At 40.9% G+C, this 20,220-nt stretch overlaps 1 protein-coding gene across 1 annotated transcript in view; it reads left to right on the forward strand.

The window, feature by feature from the left end:
* Positions 1-1,655: 1,655 nt before the first annotated feature.
* The window catches only part of rasa3 (RAS p21 protein activator 3), a 173,511-nt gene continuing 154,946 nt past the window's right edge, over positions 1,656-20,220 (forward strand). Inside the window, exon 1 of the mRNA XM_062975435.1 lies at positions 1,656-1,860. Coding sequence (XP_062831505.1) covers positions 1,806-1,860 — 55 coding nt within the window. The 5' untranslated portion in view covers positions 1,656-1,805. The remainder of the gene's footprint in view (positions 1,861-20,220) is intronic.

Consider the following 20,220-nt stretch of genomic DNA (forward strand, 5'->3'; position numbering starts at 1 on the left):
GCTATGGAATCAGGGGAGTTGTAGTTTCACAAAGTCTTGAGTCTGCCAAAGAGTACTGGTGCCTCACCAAAGGACAATGATCACATGATTCCATAGCATAGATCCATGGCAGTTGCAGTGGTGCTGAACTCCATTCATTCTAAAGTGTAGATGCACTCTATGTTTTCGCCCTCCCAACCCATCCCATCCACTGTAGATCCATATTTAATTCAGCCAGAAGTCAGCCATAGCAGAGCACTGGCTGTTTGGAATGTTGGAGTTGTAGTCCCAAACACCTGGAGGACCAAGGTTTGCCAATGCCTGAGCCGCTCTGTAGAATTCATGTAGTTTGACTCCATGTCACCTGCCATGGCTCAATACTAAGCAATCCTGGGCTTTGTCATTTGGTGAGGCAATGGCACTCTTTGGCAGAGAGAAATCAGCCATAGCAGAGCACTTGATGAACCCAATCTTGACAGAGCAAATTATTTGAGAACACAGAAACACTGGACCACTCTTCTAACCACCATATCAGACTACACAGAGAAGCCATTGAAATCCACAAGCATGGGGACAATTTCAACAGAAAGAAGGAAAATGAACAAAATCTGGTTCCCAGTATTTAAAAAACCTTTAAAATCAGAACAGTAAATAAAGAACAACACCCTGAAAACCCTGAACACTGGGGAATTCCAGACAAGAAATTATCAGGGCCAGTTAGCACCTTCCAACAAAGGATTCCCCCCAGGCAGGAAACAGCCAGGCTTTGAAGCTGAAAGGCTATTCAATGTTGGGCTGTGGCACAGCTGCTTAGTAGCCAGCAGCAATAAATCACAACTTTCCGTGAGGTTATTGGTTCGAAGCCCGGGTCGGGGTTAAAGTTCCTGACCGTTAATAGCCTAGCTTGCTGTTGACCTAAACAGCTCAAAAGCAGATGTGTCTGTAAGTAGAAAAGTCTAGGTACCGCTTAATGTGGGAAGCTAATTTAATTTAATTTAATTTATGACACCATAAAACTGCTAATGGCGTGCAAAGAACATGAGGAAGTACTACCATCAAAAGGACTCGGCGTCACAGTGGATGATGAAGGGGCAACTCCCCCTGTGGCCGGAATCGAGCATACCCTCATGAAGCCAGAAGCTGGAAAAATGTTAACTAGCCTCTATTTGTCTGTCCGTATATGTCGTATGTCTGATAATGGCATTTCCACCTTTTGAGTATTCTTTCCTAAGAAAAGTCTATAGAGAATTAATTGTATATATAAATACCACTTGTCTAGTTTCTAACAGACCTCACAACCTCTGAGGATGCCTGCCATAGATGCAGGCGAAACGTCAGGAAATAATGCTTCTGGAACATGGCCGTACAGCCCGGAAAACTTAGAGCAACCAGATTCATATTTAGCTAAATTGAACTGCATTATATGGGTCGACACTGACCATATAATGCAGTTCCGATATGCATGACTGTATATAGCAATGCACACCCGGCCTCAATCTCTCTGGCTCTGTCTCCCTGCCTCCTCGTTTTTCATTCTTTTCCCCCAGTAGGGAGCGCCCTCCCCCTTGAGAGCTTGGTCCAATGAGAAGGAGGCGTCCTGCCTCCCGTTAGCCAATGGGAGAGCCGCGGGGAGATGTTCTCTCCCTCTCTTTCTCTCTTTCGCCTTTCAAAGCGGGGGGCGCGCGCGGGCAGGCAGGCGGGTGCGCGCGCGCGCGGGTCCCACTCCTGGCATCGCTTTGCACTTGCAATTGCAGCAGGAGCAGGAGCAGGAGAGGCGGCCTCTTCTTTTCCCTTCTCGGCGGAGGAGCCGAGGCGCAGGCTGCAGCATGCCGGTGGAAGAAGGGGGCCTGCGGGTGTTTCAGAGCGTCCGGATTAAAATAGGTACGAAGGAGAAGGGGAGGGAGGGTCACAAAGGGAAACCGTCCCGTTGCTGCCTTGCCTCGCCTCTCCCCCATCCCTTGCACCGGGAAGCCTTGCCGGCCTTTTCCCTTCCTTGCTCTGTCTTTCCTTCGATCCCATCCTGCAAGGAAATGACAGATGCGGGAGAGAAGAGGCAAGGAGAGAATGTCGGTGAATGGGAAGAATTGAATGCACTGCCGGGACAATGCTTTGCATCTATACTAGAATTGCTTTATATCATACTATACTATATATCAGGCATGGGCACACTTCGGGCCCTCCAAGTGTTTTGGACTTCAACTCCCACAACTCCTTAGGAGTTGTGGGAGTTGAAGTCCAAAACACCTGGAGGGCCCGAAGTGTGCCCATGCCTGATATATATACCATCTCTCTATCTCTGTAGTATACTAGAGTTGGCGAGGATGCTAAGTAGGCGTGGGAGAAACTATCCTTCCTTCCACCACTGGCACTGCTGAATGAATGCAGTTGGACACCGCTTGAACTGCCATGGCTCCATACAATGGGGTCCCAGCATTTGCACTTTGAGTAGACACCAGCACCCTTTGGCCCAGAAGGCGAAAGACTTTGTAAAACTACAGCTCCCGCAATGCCATAGCATTGAGCCATGGCAGTTCAAGTGGTGCCAAACTGCATCCATCCAAACTGTCACCTTTGCCAAGTGGGAAGAAAGGGCCCATAGTCAGGATTTTGATTCGGGGGAGGGGGGATAGGGGGTGGGATTTTGGTTCGGGGGGGCAGAGTCTGAGTGAGAAGATCTACCCTAGGAAACCTTTTGTATCATTATCCCAATATCCCCATGCATATGGGATATATTGAGCATGTTGATCAGATCATGATATGAATAAACATAACAGTTTAAATAATAAATGTAAAGTCTTCTCGCGGACCACACTGAGAATTTCGGGGGGGGGGGGGGCTGAAGCCCCTCAAGCCCCCCCCCTGCATGTAGCATATATTATTTCGAAAAGGAAATTTGCATGGTTAGTACTCCTCAGCAGCCAAATCAGTGGGATGCCCAATGACCCTTTGAAGACCAACAACCCTTCTAGTAGGAGGATTCCTGGACCAAAGTCCCTCTGTTGTCAAAGGCTTTCATGGCCAGAATAACGGGGTTGCTGTGAGTTTTCCGGGTTGTATGACCTTGTTCATATCTATGGCAGGCATCCTCAGAGGTTGTGAGGCTTATATATCTGTGGAAGATCCAGGATGAGAGAAATAACACTTGTCTGTTTGAGATAAGTGTGAACATTGCAATTAATCACCTTGATTAGCATTGAATAGTCTTGCAACTTCAAAGCATGGCTGCTTTCTGCCTGGTGGAATTTGTTGGGAGGTGTTAGCTGGCCCTGATTGTTTCTTGTCTGGAATTTCTCTGTCTTCTAAGTGTTGTTCTTTATTTACTGTCCTGATTTTAGAGTTTTACTAATACTGGTAGTCAGAGTTTGTTCATTTTCATGGTTTCCTCCTTTCTGTTGAAATGGTCCACATGCTTGTGGATTTCATTGGCTTCTCTGTATAGTCTGACATAGTGGTTGTTAGAGTGGTTCAGCATTTCAGTGTTTTCAAATGATATGCTGTGTGAAGAAACCATGAAAATGAACAAAATCTGGCTGCCGGTATTTTAAAAAGCTCTAAACTCAAAAGAGTAAATAAAGAGAGTAAATCAGGAGAGGTAAACAGGGGAATCCCAGACAGGAAACAATCTGGGCCAGCTAATTACATCCCAACAAAGGATTCCCTCAGGTAGAAAGCAGCCAGGCTTTGAGACTGCAAAGCTATTTAGTGCTAATCAAGGTGATTAATTTTACCATTCACACTTGCTTCCAACAGACAAGAATTCTTTCTCAAACTCTGGACTTTCCACAGATATATAAGCCTCACTTGCCTAGTTTCCAACAGACCTCATACCTCTGAGGATGCCTGCCATAAAGGTGGGCAAAACGTCAGGAGACAATGCTTCTGGAACACAACCATACAGCCCGGAAAACTCACAGCAACCCAGTGATTCCGCCCATGAAAGCCTTTGACAATACATTGCATCCATTCAAGTGTGTTAGCAAAATGCTCCAAACTGTCTCCTTTGCCAAGTGGGAAGAAAGGTTGGATGTGTAGCATATACTATTTTGAAAAGGAAATTTGCTTGGTTAGTACTCCTTAGCAGCTGAATCAGTGGGATGTCCTATGACGTTTTGAGGGCTCACCAAAAACCCTTCTAGTAGGAGGATTCCTGATCCTAAGTTCCTCTGCCTTGTTGGGTCATTTGAGAGTCTCTCTTCTTTTGAATGCTGTGGTCAAGCAGAACCTGTGGCTTTTGGTCCCCAGAAGCTCAACATTCCTTTATTTTATTTTTTTTAAATCAGAACTTGACAGAAATGTGCTTGGAAGTTCTGATTTTGTCCACTGCACACTCCAATCTGTGGGCAGTCTCTGTTTGCCGGTGGATGTCAGAATAATCCAGTGCTGTTTTCCCAGGCTTTCCCTCGTTTCCTGTTTATTATCTAGATCAAGGATGGAGGACTTGTGGGCCTCCAGATGGTGTTGGACTTCTTAATCCCCCACCATTGCCAATTCTGACTGAGGCTGATAAGAGCTGTAGCCCATCAGGACCATATTTTCATGATCCAAACTGTAACCATGCCTATTTAGTAGGGTTTTCTGTTGTCAATTCTGTATCTCCGTCTGTGCTCCCTCCGACTTCCGATCACTGTTTGATTCTTATTGTTCGATGTTTCACCCCCGCTGATATTTAGTGGTTTCCTCTTGGCATTCCTGCATCCCATAATACTCCAGAAAAATCTCCTTGGGCCATCTTCTTGCCATTTCCTGTTGGTACAATGTGGTCATGGTGAAATGTGTCATGTCAGTTTTTGTTCCTCTTTAATGCATTTGAGTATGTGTGTGTGTTTAAAATGGAATGAAACTTCGTATACAGCATTACCTCATGTAAGTAAGTCATTCATTTGGATCTGCTCCCGTGTCATTGTGTTGAGGATTACAACTACAATGCGTTATGTCTTGCTTTCCCATGGGGAATCTGCTATTTTTGTGTGCTGTATCCTGAAGATCCTCTGAAAAGGGAAAGAGAATTTATGTTGCTCTATGAAATACTGATTGTGGCTTCTTGCCATAACATCTTGAGAACAAACTTATCTACATCTGTGTCATCTTGTGTCTTCTACAGTTAAAAGAAACTTCCCCTTCTGTTTATTCTCTCTTCCTCTGATCTAGATTTGAAAACCTTATGTCTTACGCCTGTTATTGGTGCTAACAGTAAAATTACCATGCAATTATGCAGATCCTGTAGAAGACCTACATAGTTAATTGTACAAGTTCAGAATGCAAATTAGTATTTGCTTCTAAGACCAAATATGGAGAACATACAGCTTTGCAAATGTTGGGAGAGCATTTTCCATCAGCCACAGCCAACACAGTGGGCCACATATTGTATTCTAAAATGTACACAGACCATGTTTTCTCAGTTGCAGTCTACAAATTACACATACTGTTTTCTATTATTTCCAGTTGGGTCACTATTTTGGGTCGGATCTTTGCACCAGCTTGTGATGAATGCACTTCTGTGTCTCCAGAAATATTTCAACAGTTCACAGATAGACTTCGAATTCTGTGCAGAGTACTTGTGCAAATAATACTGGCAGATCATTTGTATGCATTACATATTAAACAGGCCCTGAGAAAGTGAACATAAAAGGACTCATTGTGAGCCTAATAGAAATTTCCCATATTTCAAGCTGCTATTGCTTCAGCGTGCTGTTGACTGTTCACAGCATGCCGTTTCTGTGTGACTATCACAGACGGTAGTTTAATTTGTTTGAAAGACGTGCTATTATTTTGACTGTTGAATGACTTCCAGACCGCATCATTAGAAAGTAAGCAACAGATGTCACTGTTGTAGATTAAAATTCACTCTGGTGCTGTTCTGACTATATTGGGTTATAGGACAAGTGCTGCACCCTTGACCAACTAAATCTGTGGGAAAACTCTGTCCTGCTCTCTCTCTCTCTGTGTGCTTATGTGTCTCACACTTCAAGAAAACTTGGCATGTCGATGCTTGTAAAAAGCAAATTCAAATTCACACCCATCATATAATACAAATCTAGGTGGTAAATATTACTCTCATATGGAAATGTTGTTGTGATAGCTTTTGCCAGAATGCTACTTATTCAACAAACATTTATGTTGTGTAAAAACTCAGTTTAAATACATTGGTAATAAAGTGTGTTAGGCTGCTTAACTCATGCCATTCAGAATCCTAAAGTTGCCTTCAGATTCCACAAATAAAGGTACAGTGTATCATAACAAACACTATGTATTGTGTTTTGTTTTTTAAAAAGTTAGTCTTGTTAATGTATGAAAGCCAGGCTCAGTAAAACAGAGGACCTGTCCTCTTTTTTACCATCTTGTTTCAGCCTTGCAAATCCAAGCAATTCAATTTCCATATTATGTAAAACTGAACATAGCTGCATTAACATATCTCTTAAATCTTTGGTGTCCAACCTGTGGTTTTCCAGGTGTTTTGGACTTCAGCTCCTAGAATTCTGGATCAGTCAACAAGCAGAACAGGGCTTCTGGGAGTTGGAGTCCCGAACATCTGGAGGACCAAAGTTTGGACACCACTGTCTTAAACCATGCATGCACATTTTGTATCAACCTGGGCATTCAATTCGAAGTCTTCTTTGACCATTCATGGGCATTCACTGTGGGTCCTTGGATGCTGTTTCTTCATGAATAGTGATGAAAACCACGAGATATTAGGGCTGAATTAGATGTCATGCTAGATGGGACACTGGAAAGCATAGCAGTCCCATTTATATTTAAATATATACTAGCTTGGGTACCCAGCATTGCCTGGGTTATTTGAAAAGGTCAGTTTATAATTGTCCAAAATGCATAAGTTGTGGGTAAACTAGAAGTCACATCATGCTAGGTTAACCCTCTGGAACTCCATCAGTTGTTAAAGTTTGTCATGTTGGGAAGTTTGCTCTCTAGATGTATCATCGGTGGAGTTCAGTGTGCTCTCTGGTTGCAGCGTAAACGACAGCTCCCACCATGGTGGGTCTATCCCCCTCAATTCCCTCCAGTAAGTTCAGTTGCCCATGTTGGGTCTGTGTGTCAATTTTGGCCATGGTCTATTGTCAGTGAGGGTCACAGTGTGTCCGGATGCAGGTGAACTAAAACTCTCAGAAATGAAGGTCAGCACCCCCCCCCCCCCCAGTAGGTTCAGTTGGTCATGGGGGTTTTGGGTGCCAAGTTTGGTCCCGGTATATTGTTGGTGGGGGTCAGGTTGTCTGGATTTAGGTGAAGTACAACTCCCAGAAATGAAAGTCACTTCTCCCTAAACCCCTCCAGTATGTTAAGTTGGTCATGGGGGTTATGGGTGCGAAGTTAGGTCCAAGTCCATTATTGGTGGGGATCAGAGTGCTGTTTGATTGCAGGTGGACTATAAATCCCAATACCTACAACTCCCAAACGTGAAGGCCAATTCACCCGAAATCCCTCTAGTATATTCTGTTGGTCATGAGGGTTCTGTGAGACAAATGTGGTCTAGGTTCATTGTCGGTCCATCATGTTGACTCAGTCCCCCAAACCCCTCCAATATGTTTAGTTGTTCAGTTGCTGATCAATTCCGCTCTGTTTGCTATAGGAAAGGGCAGGAAAGAGTTAGGGGAGAGGCAGTGGGCGGGATCATGAAATTCCACACAAATGGAGAGAGAAAGGAACCCTGGGAAGTGTCTTTGGTGGAGGAAAAACAGAAAATCTTGGATGAAATTGTCTCCGTCTAAAAGCCTTCACTTGGGTGATGGACAGAATGGTGTTTGTGGAGGACATTGGCCAGTCTCTTGGATATGTTCATGGTGCCCGCTGTAACCTACAATGTTCCTTGGAGGGAAGGCCATTGGTGGCTCCTCAGCACTGGGAGTGGTAGCTGTTTGTGGAGGCGGGAGCCTGTCTGTGTAAATTGACACCTGTACCACATAAACACATACAGATTTTCACTTTTATTGTGTGTATAGATATAAAAAAAGAGGGAGAGAGAAAGAGAGAGTGAATCAACTCTCTACATTCACTTGAGTTAGAAGCACACAAAAGTGAAAGTGAAGAACTGCAAATAAAAATATCACTATTTTTTTTACTGCAGAATTCCTAGTTCTTCCAGAATAACCTTGTGGTCCACGTCCAGGGGAAGCTAAAGATAGAATCACACTGGAGGATCTAGAGATTCTTAGAACATTTTAATCAAACTCTTATAACATTTAATCAAATAATAAATTTGCACGACCAGTGATTGTGGTTTCATTCATCCACTTTTGACAAAATATGGCCTCTCTAGACATTTTCTAGGTCTTTCAGAATTAGTCTCTGGTATTCTTGGGCTGGAAATAATTTATTTCAATAGTTCGGGAATATATTCCCTACAGATAAGGGGATCATATTTTATAGTGTGCATTCATGTTATGTGTATCTTTATTTACACGTATGTGTCACTGAAGTTATAAATGTTGGATTCACTCATAAATGTGTTTAGCCTTGGAGCCAAAGTAGTTCCAACATCTCCAATAGTTCCAGTATTTCCTCACATAATAGTCACTACACAATTTTGGGATGGCAAATTGGTATTTTTGTGTTCCCTGTATAATAGTTTCACTCTTTATTCACTCACCTGGAGACCTGTCTAGATAAGTGAATGAAAGGTGCAACATGCACATGCACCTCCCCCCTTGGAGCCATGGGGCTTCACGCAGCTAGAAGTTTTTTTAACCACATAATAGTCGCACCCCTTCTTTTCAGCCAAAAAAAGGGATAAATGTGACTATTACACGGTGAAAAGCGGGACACTGAAAGCCACATCACTGCACACTGAACTGCCTGTTTCTATTTTTCAGGCTCTGTGAATTTTATAGCAGGAACAGGAAATGAGGTGACCCACATATCTTTTTGACTAAACTCCCCAGAAATCCCAGTTATTGTGGCTAACCTTAAGGAATTGTGAGAGCTGTAATGTTAAAATATCTGAAGCATACTAGTTTGCCTACTCCTGCTTTAGTTTGGCTTAGTTGAAGCCAACTTGAGAGCAATTAACAACAAGATATCACTTCCCAAACTTTTAATTTATCCTAAATCCCTGGTCCCCGTAATCTATTACTTTGCATTCTAGGGCTTTCCTGAGAATCCTTCAAATTTCGGAGTATTCTTTTTAATATGGAAGACTGATTTAGAGGAAGAGGTGGGGAATCCCTTTTGCACTTGTTTCATTGTATTTTATGCTGCATTGGCTGCAGCAACTCAAATGTAATTTTATTTATGTCTAAAGGTAAAGGTTTCCCCTGATGTTAAGTTCAGTCATGTCTGACTCTGGGGCTTGGTGCTCATCTCCATTTCTAAGCCGAAGAGCCGGCGTTGTCCGTAGATACCTCCAAGGTCATGTGGCCGGCATGACTGCATGGAGCGCCATTACCTTCCTGCCGGAGCGGTACCTATTGATCTACTCACATTGGCACATTTTCGAACTGCTAGGTTGGCAGGAGCTGGAGCTAACAGCGGCCGCTCATGCCGCTCCCGGGGTTTGAACCTGGGACCTTTCGGTCTCCAGTTCAGTGCTTTAACGCACTTCGCTATTTATGTCTAGTAAACATTATTCCTAGATAAACAGGTACAGGCCATAAACTTCCTGAAACCACCAAGAGTTGCACTGAATTCACAATAGTCATTCCCCTCCCCTGGGAACAAGGTGCTTCTGCTGGCTAAGAACAAGGAAAGTCTCACTCACCCTCCCTCCCCAGATGTGTGCCATGTCAGAAAAACAGTAACCAAGACTTCCCTCCCCACCTTTGAAAGTTGTGCTATGTTCTGGCAGAATTTTGTAAGTAACATGTTCCAGGGTGATAAGCCCTGATGCTTGCCATGGCATAGTGGAACATTTACAGTGGTGAAAATGGTAAGGGTAAATTTGATTACCAGATTGAAAATATGGTTCAGCTGTGGTTATCTCTGATTTCATCTTCTGTTGTGGAGAGTAAAGGGTATTTACTGTTTCTTCGCCAGACTTTAGTTCTTTTACACTTTGACATCTAGTCATATTTCAGCACTAGAGCATCAGTTTTGTATGGTGGTGATGGTTTCAATTTTTTGAGATCAGATCCTCATCCATGCAGTTTGTCCAGTTACTTTCAACCAAACACTGTCTCAAACTAAGCTGTTTACTCTTTTACCCAGCTGTCAATGCAGGGTTGTTATGAAGATCAAATTGCTATCTTGAGCTCTTTTGTAGAAAAAGATGTCTTATAAATATAAACAATTAATAAATAGCTAGCTAAAATGATATTTTGTAGTAATTGTGGACAACGTCACTAATCTGAAATATAGTTGGCCTCCTGTATCTGTGGATTTTCCATCCATGGATTCAAGCTTGAAAATATTATTGAAGAATTTGAAAAGCAAACCATCATTTTGCCATTTTACTATGCCATTGTATGTAATGGGACTTGAGCACTTTTTAAACTTGACTAAAGTGTGGGATTGTTAGCTGCCTTGAGTACCCATGGGGAGAAAGACGGGGTATAAATACAATTAATAATAATAGTAATTATAGCACCTAGTGATATTGGTATCCATGGTGAGTTCTGGAACAAAACAAGGCATATTGTTATTGTATTATACCAAGGACCCATTGTAATAGGACTGAATTAGATCATCCCAATTGCCCACCTAGTCTCTTTCTGCTGTGTCTGACTTTGTGAAATGTTTTGTAACCTGAAGATGCTCACAGTTGGTTTTTAGATTTCTGTACTCTTTGTGTCACACTTATCATCTCAGTGTCTTTTCCTCTATCCCTTTTCCCATGAAAAAATGTGCCCTTAGAAGCATCCAGTGTCTGGACTAAAAGGTGATTCACATGCGTCTTCATGACTTGATAATGCATCACTGAGTGGTTTATCTCTGTTTCTGGCAGCGGAGTGTTTGAAGCTTTATCCATTGAAAATGATTGTGTGTTGAGGTGATATGAAATGAAAGCTCTGTTTAGTTTCTTATAAGTTTTATATATGTATTTTGATTACATAATGTTTCATTCAGTCGGTGGCAAAGTTGACCGGCTTCTAATTTGTTTGGTGTAATTATTTTAGAGCAACTTATCTTTGACTCCTTACTTCCCTTTCCTGAACAGATTCTTCCTTGAAACTTCCACATGGCAGATTTTTTAACTTGTATTGTCAGGTAGAATACTCAGAAGCTGTTTTGCAGTCCAGATAGTGGCCAGACTGACACTGCATCAGCATCGGAGCCCATGCTCCTTGGAGTTGCCTTCTCCCTCTCGTTGTTGGCATGGCTGGGCACGATGTTACAATCTCATAAAAAGTGATGTCGCCAATAAGGAGCTGCTTCTGGCCCGCAAAAAGTGATGGTTCCTTTTGACATGAGGACACTGGATCACCTCGGATCCAGCCCAGTCCAGCTGTTTACATGTCAAAAGCACCAGAAGTCACTTCAGACTACCTGCAAAATCTGGAGTAATCAGTTGTGATGAATTAAAGCTTTAAAAGCCAGTGCAATTCTAAGCTACATCAATAAGAGTATATTATCTAGATCAGTGTTCTCAACCTGTGGGTCCCCAGATGTTTTGGACTTCAGCTCCCAGAAATCCTAACAGCTGGTAGACTGTCTGAGATTTCTGGAAGTTGTAGGCCAAAACACCTGGAGACTCACAGGTTGAGAACCACTGATCTAGATTGCGGGAAGTCATAATCCCACTATATTCTGTTTTGATTGGACCTCATCTGGAATACTGTTCAAATTCTGGGTTCAACAATTCAAGAAGGATGTTGACAAGCTGAAATGTGTCCAAAATGCTCAAAGGTTTGGTAGCCAAGCCCTACGATTAACGGTTTAGGGAGCTGGATATATTTAGCTTGGAGAAAAAAAAGGTTGAGAGGGGACATGATAGCCATATTTAAATATTTGAAAGGATGTCACATGGATGAGGGGGCAAGCAAGGGGTTGGCCTGGGTGGCCCTTGTGGTCTCTTCCAACTGTAGCATTCTGCTGCACAACTGACCATATGTCATCACAGCAGGTTGAAGATGAGTGCAGGTTTTTTCTCTTGTATAGATGAGGGACCAGTGAGCATGACAATGCAGTGCCATCTGGAATTTGTTTATCCCAAGTTCCAGTCACACTTCTTCACTATTGCATTGTTGCTTTCCCATTACACCATAGTGCTCTGACTGCCATGGTTTCACCCTATGTTGTTGTTGTTGTTGTTGTTGTTGTTAGAAAGGACTATTTAGAGGTGTCAGCCAGAATGCTCTTCTAGTGCCTCTCCAATATACGTGCATATGAAACCCAAATGATGCAGTCATTGCAGTTTGTAGTTCTATACTTGTGAAAGACCCCACTGCCTTGGCTCTCTTTAAAAGTAAAGGAGCAGCTGGTACAGATAGGTTGAGAGTTGGCACAGAAGCATGATCCAGTGCTAATCAGTTTGCAAAAGTGTTTTTTCAGTGATGTACTCTTGTACTATAACTGTAAGGGGGAAAACAAGAGAGAGAAGAGAAGGATACATTTTTGTTATGATACACAAAGGAAACCTACTCAGGAGAAAAAAAGAAACTTATTCAAGGGTGGAATTAAAATGGTCCTGGGTACTGTCAGAAATTTGTTTAGAATAGAAGCATTGTTTGGATAGTTTAAAACCTCTCGAGAACTACAGTAACAAATATTGTAAACTCCTGAGACATTTGCCTCTTATGGATTATCTCCTAGTAGTACAATGTTGACAGTACTTGTTGCTAGCAGTGTCTTCACCCTTCACAATTTGCTTTGAAAATAAATCCTTAAAAATTCAGCACATTGACCAAAAACAAAGGGAGTTTTTGTCATTAAAGATATTTTTGCATTGATGTGTCTGTTCTTCACTGACACTGTATTTGAATCATTCTCTACCACAAGATTTTCTTTTTTACTCAAATCCCTTGAACATAAGCAAGACAAATGTTTCATGTAAGGTAAACAAACACTTCCTATGAGATTGCCACTTTGAGGAAGTGTGTGGCTCTGACGTTTCCATGAGTCACCGTACCAAAACCTGAAAGGAAACAACATATGGCATGTAGCAAACGAGTGGCTAGGGGGGGAAAAACCCTATAAAGAAGATATTTTTGCCTGGCAACATAACTTGTCAATGTCATTAAGTATTCCTTAATTCCTGTGCTCCCTGATATAATTGCATATCCTATGTATTTTAAGAGTTTTCTCAAAGCCTATAACTTGAAGCAGAGAGCAGTAATTTGCCTGTTCTGCACATTTTGTGACGTTTGTGAAATACTCCGTTCTAAGAATTTCAGATGGTCAGTTTAGGTTATTCTAGAGATCCTGTCTGGCCTTTATTTTGCTAACCATAATCTATAATCTGTATTGTTGACAAATATGTTGGGTGCAATTTACATGCCCAGTAGAAGTGACCATGTTAGGAGTGACTTTGATTTTTATCGATTCGTCACGGCTGCTGCAGTAGACCCTTTGCACAGAGATTGTCTCCTAATTACCCTTTCTCATCAGGGATGGTAGGCCTGGGGTTTTCCAGATGTGTGGAGCACCATGGGTCAAGCATGACTGCTGTTTCCTCTGCAGGGCTCTGAATTGCTCATGAAGTTGATGCAGGGAAGAGAGAGTATTGGGATAGGAAAGTGGGAAACAAGCAGCACAAAACTGCATGGGAAAAAGAGTATCAGGGCAGATGTGTAGGTTAGTGAAAGAGAAAGACCACCTGGGAGAGAGAGGGAACATCTAAGGGCATATCTACACTGACATTAAAATGGAGCTTGGACAGGTTTGGGAGGAACCAGTTTTGCTGGGCGAGTGATTAGATGGAAATAGTTTGAGGCCAGGAAGGGGATTGCATTAAACACAGAGGCATAGACAGTGAAAACAACAAAGGAAAGTGACAATTAAGAGTGGAGGTAGTCTGTGCTCAGCGAAAGGCGGGACATAAATTTCTGAAATAAATAAATAAATAATCAACCACCCCTCCCAAGAGGTCACTTAGCCCCCTGATGCCAAGTCATGTCCATGACGAGTTTTTTTGGCAGCCCCCATTCTTTTCTGTGCTTCAATAGGACCAGGCATCTACAGTATGTTTTGCTCTGCATCTGGGATCCATTGGGACCTTATAGGACTTGTTTTGGACTTCCCTGCAACTTTTAAAATGTATACTGCCATATGCATTGGTGGCATGCATTTTGGGCTGCCTTAATTTCAAGTTGGCTTGGAGCTGCATTAAATGGTCAGTGTCGATGGGCCCTACTGAGCTAAGCAACGTGAAGCTGGATATTTTTGCTGGTTGTAAAATAACACAGATTTCATATTTTGAAAATGATTACTGTTAAATGGCTCACCAGCAGAGGTTCTTAGTGTTCAAGGGTGAGCTTCTAGTGTTTTAAATGACTGTCTCAAGAATTGGGAATGTGGCCAACCACTGTGGCATGTGCAGCTGGCAGACCAGATGCATCAACAGAGTCTGAAATGGTATTCTGCATTGATTCTAGGATGACAGCTCTTTTACCTCCTGATTCTTTTATTCACACTCCAACCATCTATAGAGCTCTGTCTTTCTTCTGAAACCCAATGGATATATCCAGCTGAAATTTTGTCCATCCTGCCAGTACCTTCCCTATATCTTATATGTGTGTTCCCATCACTATCTTCCTGACTGCCCAGCCAGCTTTCTTCCTAGTCTGCTTTGCTTTCCTGTTAGATGGCTATCTGTCCAGTTATCCTCCCATCCAGTCCAACTGTCCATCCATCTGACCCAGCCCTGTGATAGATAAACTGTTAAGGGCATTTCAGGGATGCATAGGAATGGGAGCAAACTGTAGCAGAGAGTATACAAGATCAGTATCCATATTCAAAATGCTTGGGAACAGAAGTGTTTTGGATTTTAGATTTTTTTCAGATTTTCAGACCTGTATTTGTGTGTACATACATAATCAAGTATCTTGGAGACATAATTCATGTATGTTTCATATAAATCTAATACATAGAACTGAAGGTAATTTTATACAATTTTGTGCATAAAACAAATTCTCTGTATATTGAATATCAGAAATGGTGTCAGTATCTCAGCTACCAATGTGGATGATTTTGAATTTTGAGATATTTCAGAATTTCAGATAAAGGATGCTCAATCTGTAACAGATTTACAACATCCAGTGATTTATATGGCATCAAATTCTCCATTTCTAGGCTGAAGTACTCACCATCTAGGATTCAATTTTTCTGTACAATTACTATTATTGGAATGTGAAATTGTAAAAGTAGTTCAGGGGGTGGATGGGAGAGCAGCTTCCTCAATCATCTTTGTATTGTTAATCCATTCCCTCCCCCCGCCCCAAATGACTTTTGTTCTGGTTGGAGAAAACACTAGTGCTAATATGTGTTCATGCATCCATACATGAGTTGCAGGTAACTGGAAGTTGCATGTCTTTATAGGTTGTAAATGCCATATGCATATATGTGTATGAGTACAAGAGAAGGAATGGAATGGAACCTTATAGAGTCAGTGTTTGTGAGACATCTGTGTATAGTTAGACAGTATGCTTGTGTATAATTATGCTTGTGTATAATTATCTGTAGGGACTTACTGACACTGGTGAATAATCACAATAGACAAAGTTAAATTGGAAAATAAGGCCTTTTGTAGTTTTAAAAACCTGTTGTGTTTATCTGCTACAAAAAGGGATCAACTATATTGTATGGGATGCTTGTGTTTCTTTTCCGTATCTTCTTCTTTTCCATGAAACTGTTCTCTATTCCAGTCTCACTGAACTTCTTCCAACAGTGAAATTCAAGTTAGGATAGCATACATGCAAGAGAGCATAACACAACAGTGGGACTGAGGAAACCGTAGGGCAGAGGTAAAATAGGTGGTAGTAATGGCAATGCTGCTGGTAATGATAAAGATGTTGGTGATGATGGTTGATGTTAGTATGTGATACTGTAGAGACTCAGGTTGATATTTCCACTGAGATAAGGAGGTTGTTGGGTGATCTGGACAAATCACATTTTCTGAACCCAGGTTTTCAGTTGTCTCAGAGCAAGTCCCACTGCATGACATGGGGCAGGTTGCACTGTTAGCCTCTCAGTCTAAACAACATCACATTGGTATTTTGAAGATGAAATTGGGAGGAAGAAGAACTATGTGCTATATGTAATCTTAATCTCTGTAGAGTGGAGGTGGAGGCATTAGTAGTCATAAATAATAATAAAATATTGCAATTGAAACCAAACCATATTTTGGGGTTCTTTCTTAGCAGTTGTCACATGTAAATAAAGACATAAATTTTTTGCTCTAAATTGATAAAAAGTGATTCAGAAAAACAATTAGGTGATTAGAAGGTAAAGATGATTTGAAGGACCATTTTAAGCTTTGTTTTGGGATAAATCTCCACTTTGGCTACAATTTCATATTTATTCTGTTTTGGACTACAGTAATACCACTGTAATTGTGGAACATATATCCACATTTTCATTTATTCATGCTCAGGATAGAAATGGCCACTCTACAAATTTGTTAGGTCTGCCAGACAAGTGCATAGCATACTTCCCTGGGAAATTACCATGGAGTTGCTTTGGAGGATTTAGCTTCTCTAGGAATCTCTAGGTCATCCCACATAACTCTGTGGTATGCTAAGGACTGGAAATAAACTAATTTAATGTTGTCGAGTCATATCCGTGGGTTCATGTAATTGTGATTTTACTGCATAATTGCAGTGTGGTAAGACGTTCTAAAAGTTTTAGTACAAAACAAGTCATATTCCTACCTTATTGCTTTCACACCAACTATTTCAGATGTTTGTAGTTAGAAACACTGTACATTTATGTCACTTAAGTGAGTGGTAAGTGTCATCTCAAATATTTATAGTGTGTTAAAAGTAGGCAACCTGCCTGGAGGTGCTGTGACTGTTTTTTCTACTTGGTCCTATTTGTTGCCAAAAGCACTTCAACCCGAGAATTCACGATAGTTTCCATGATTTCTTGGGCTGCTAACTTTTCCTGACCAATTGTTGTCAACTGTGGGAGTCGCATCATACTACTTGTCAGAACTGTTCATTATGGGTAGCTCTAGAGAGCTAAAACATGTCAGAAGTCACTTCAAGATACAAAGGTTTTAGTGCTAAATGTATTTTCTCAATAGCAGAACATGTATCCATTATCTGCACACATATGTGTGTAGGAGTAGGTTGCAAAGTCTTTTGTGCCTAATGATTTTTGCTACTTTCCCATTTTATCCATGGGGCTTAATCATGTATTGTCTTTCTTTGTTTCTTTACATGTACTGTGCAGCTGTCAGTTTCTCATAACAAGAGTTTAAGATCAAACCAAAACCCTTTTGAGAACAAAACTTGCGTAGGTGGAGGATTCATTATGTAATTTGGCATGGTGGATAGCTGAGTTCCGTAGCAAGTTGGAACCAAAACTCTAATAACATCAGTGCATGAGCTCTTTCCAAACTGTGCTTAAAAGCAGACCATTCGATTTCTACTGTGTTGTAATAATACTTAAAAGTTTTAGTGAGGAAGGGCAACAAATATTCAAAATTGTGTCCATGTATGTTCGTTGAATTTGTAATCTAGAAATTTGTCCCATTGAATTAGACAATTGGTTGATCAAGTAGATTGATGGATGGTCAAATCCAGCAAGGCAGCTTTCTAGACAACAAGACAGTTTTATCTATACAGAATTGCAAAAGTTCCCTGGGTTTCCAGATCTTTCAGAACTTTGCTGGAGAAGCCATTACTGAAGATGGCACAAACCATAAGTTCTGCGATTTCTCCATACCCTTTTGCCTTTAAGCAGCAGGCCTACTGTTTCTGTTCACATGGAGTTCATCTAGGATATTACAATAATGATGTGTTTCTGTACAGCATAAATACTCTTTAGTCGTTTTTCCTTAACAGAGTATGTACGTGCTTGTAAAGGCTATATACTGGCCATGCACTAGTGTCTGCAAACCTATCAGTGTTCCAGAACAGAACTTCTCTGTTTTCAATATGGACTTAAAATTAGGCTATTCCGCACTGACAATAGTGGTCATATGAAAGAACTCCCTTGCAGTTTTCTTCTTAGTGTAAATAAAACAATCATATATGGATACCACAAGGATGCCATGATTTGGTTATCAGAGATTCTATAAAGCCAGGTGTAAGAGACAGCATTACACTGCTGAGATACCTGATTATTCTGACTGGAACAGGCTAATTTTTAAAAAAATTCAGAGCCAGTACTGATAAACAGAGAAGAGATGTTAGAGGATAATTGTATACTCATAAAATTCAAGAACACCTGAATTAACAGTATCATCTGAGTAAGTTGATGAAGGAATACATCAAGCTGATTTTCATTAAGATGCATACCCTAGAAGTGGTAATTAATGGCTTCCATATTAGTGATGTGATAAATCTGCCTCTGTGTTTTAGATCAATGTTTCTCCAGGTGTTTGAGACTTCAATTTCTTGAAACCAGTCAGCTTGACCAACTGTTAGGAATTCTGGGAGCTGAAGTCCAAAACACCTGGAGGACAAAAGGTTGGGAACCACTGTTTGAGATGTACCTTTGCTGGAGCTGTCCGAGGTTCTGAATCTGTTTTAGGGTAAGGTTTTATCATCTTGGATGGTTCAACTATAGTTCATGTTGAAACCTGAAATGAATCCTCCAGCAAAATCATATGGAAGTTATTAGCCACCACTGCTCCCCTATATCCTTCAATTAGTTATTAGATGGTGATATATCTGAAACTTACAACCTAGTAAATGTGCACGGGATTGCAGCCTAAGTAACTTCATCCTTATCCAAAATCTCTTTTCAGATATGTTTGAATGCTTTTAGACCAATATTGGCACAAAAGGTTGAAGTTTATAACAGATATATCACTTGATTCACACAGGACATAATATTTCAGGGTTGCACTGCATTTCACTAATGCTCACTATGAGATAGGTAAACTATACTGCCTTCATCAGAGAAAGACATTTCATTATGGGAACTCTGACAGCAGTTCATACTTTACACATGCATTCAGTTATTGTAGGAAAATATTGTTTTAGTGCTATCTCAGTTGTTACATGAAATGCACTTATATCAAAATCACGACTCTTAGTGCCTGAATGCTTCTTATGAGTGTACATCTAGTTTCTAGCATTGCTCCATGAATGTTGAGCAATGGTTAACCTTTTCCTGCCTTTTGGAGATTTTTTTGTTTTGATTTGATTTTTTTCTTGCTTGATTTCGGAGGTTTTTTCCCCAAATCTCAAGTTCTCATATTTCCATTATTTTAGATAATTGAATTGAGATTTATGCAAAAACAAAAAGAGAGTTAGAAGAAAGATGAAGTGATGCTTGTGTAAATCCTTGAGAAATGCCCAACCGTGGAAGGTCTTCATTCTTATTCTGAAATTTCCAGCAATGGCTTTTGAGGGTGAGGAGTTATACTTATCTTATGTTAAAATCAAAATATTGCCTTATTCTTTCAGATGACTGATTTTTGGAAACTGAAGGCCAGATGCATTATATTTGTATGCTTTTACAATCACCCTTAGAAACATATTTATTTTAAATATTTCCTCAAAGGCTGGTAATTTTTTATTGGAATTCACTCACCATGTCCACAGCAGCATTTTTCCTGTTTAACTCCTCTCCTTATCAAGTGAGAGTGATAGATTTTATTGTTACCAGTCTGTTTATTGCAAACAATACTTGAATAACTGAATGCATCTGCAAAGTACGACCTGCTGCTGTCAGAGTTCCCATAATGAAATGTCTTTCTCTGATGAAAGCAGGATTGTTTACATAGCTATGTTTTAATTCAGGTTGCTGTTCTGTGAAGAGATAAAGAGAAAGATGTTCCTTTCCATGACAATAATCATGGGGGACAGGGACATTTGCTGCAGAGGTTTTTGCTCATACATATGCCACCTACCTGGTGAGTTAGGTACAAACAAACAAAAAAGAACCAAGGTCACTGAAATGGCATATATCTCCTACCTGGTGGAACTTTTATACATGTTTGAGCCATAACAGATTGTATTTTTTCTAATTCCTTCTCCTCTTCATATCTTCACACTGTGTGTCTCCAAACTATCGTAAATGGAGTATCCCCTTCCCATTTACATTTATTACAGAGTTCAAAGTGGGCCCAGAATGGCCGCTATCAGATATTACTACGAGAACTGAGTTCCATGGTGGGAAACTTATATGCCAGAATTAGGCAAACTAAAGACTGTTTTTTTTAATATAAATTTTTATTAGAATTTT

This window comes from Anolis carolinensis, chromosome 3, assembly GCF_035594765.1.
Source record: "Anolis carolinensis isolate JA03-04 chromosome 3, rAnoCar3.1.pri, whole genome shotgun sequence".
In the NCBI taxonomy this organism is placed as follows: Eukaryota; Metazoa; Chordata; class Lepidosauria; order Squamata; family Dactyloidae; genus Anolis; species Anolis carolinensis.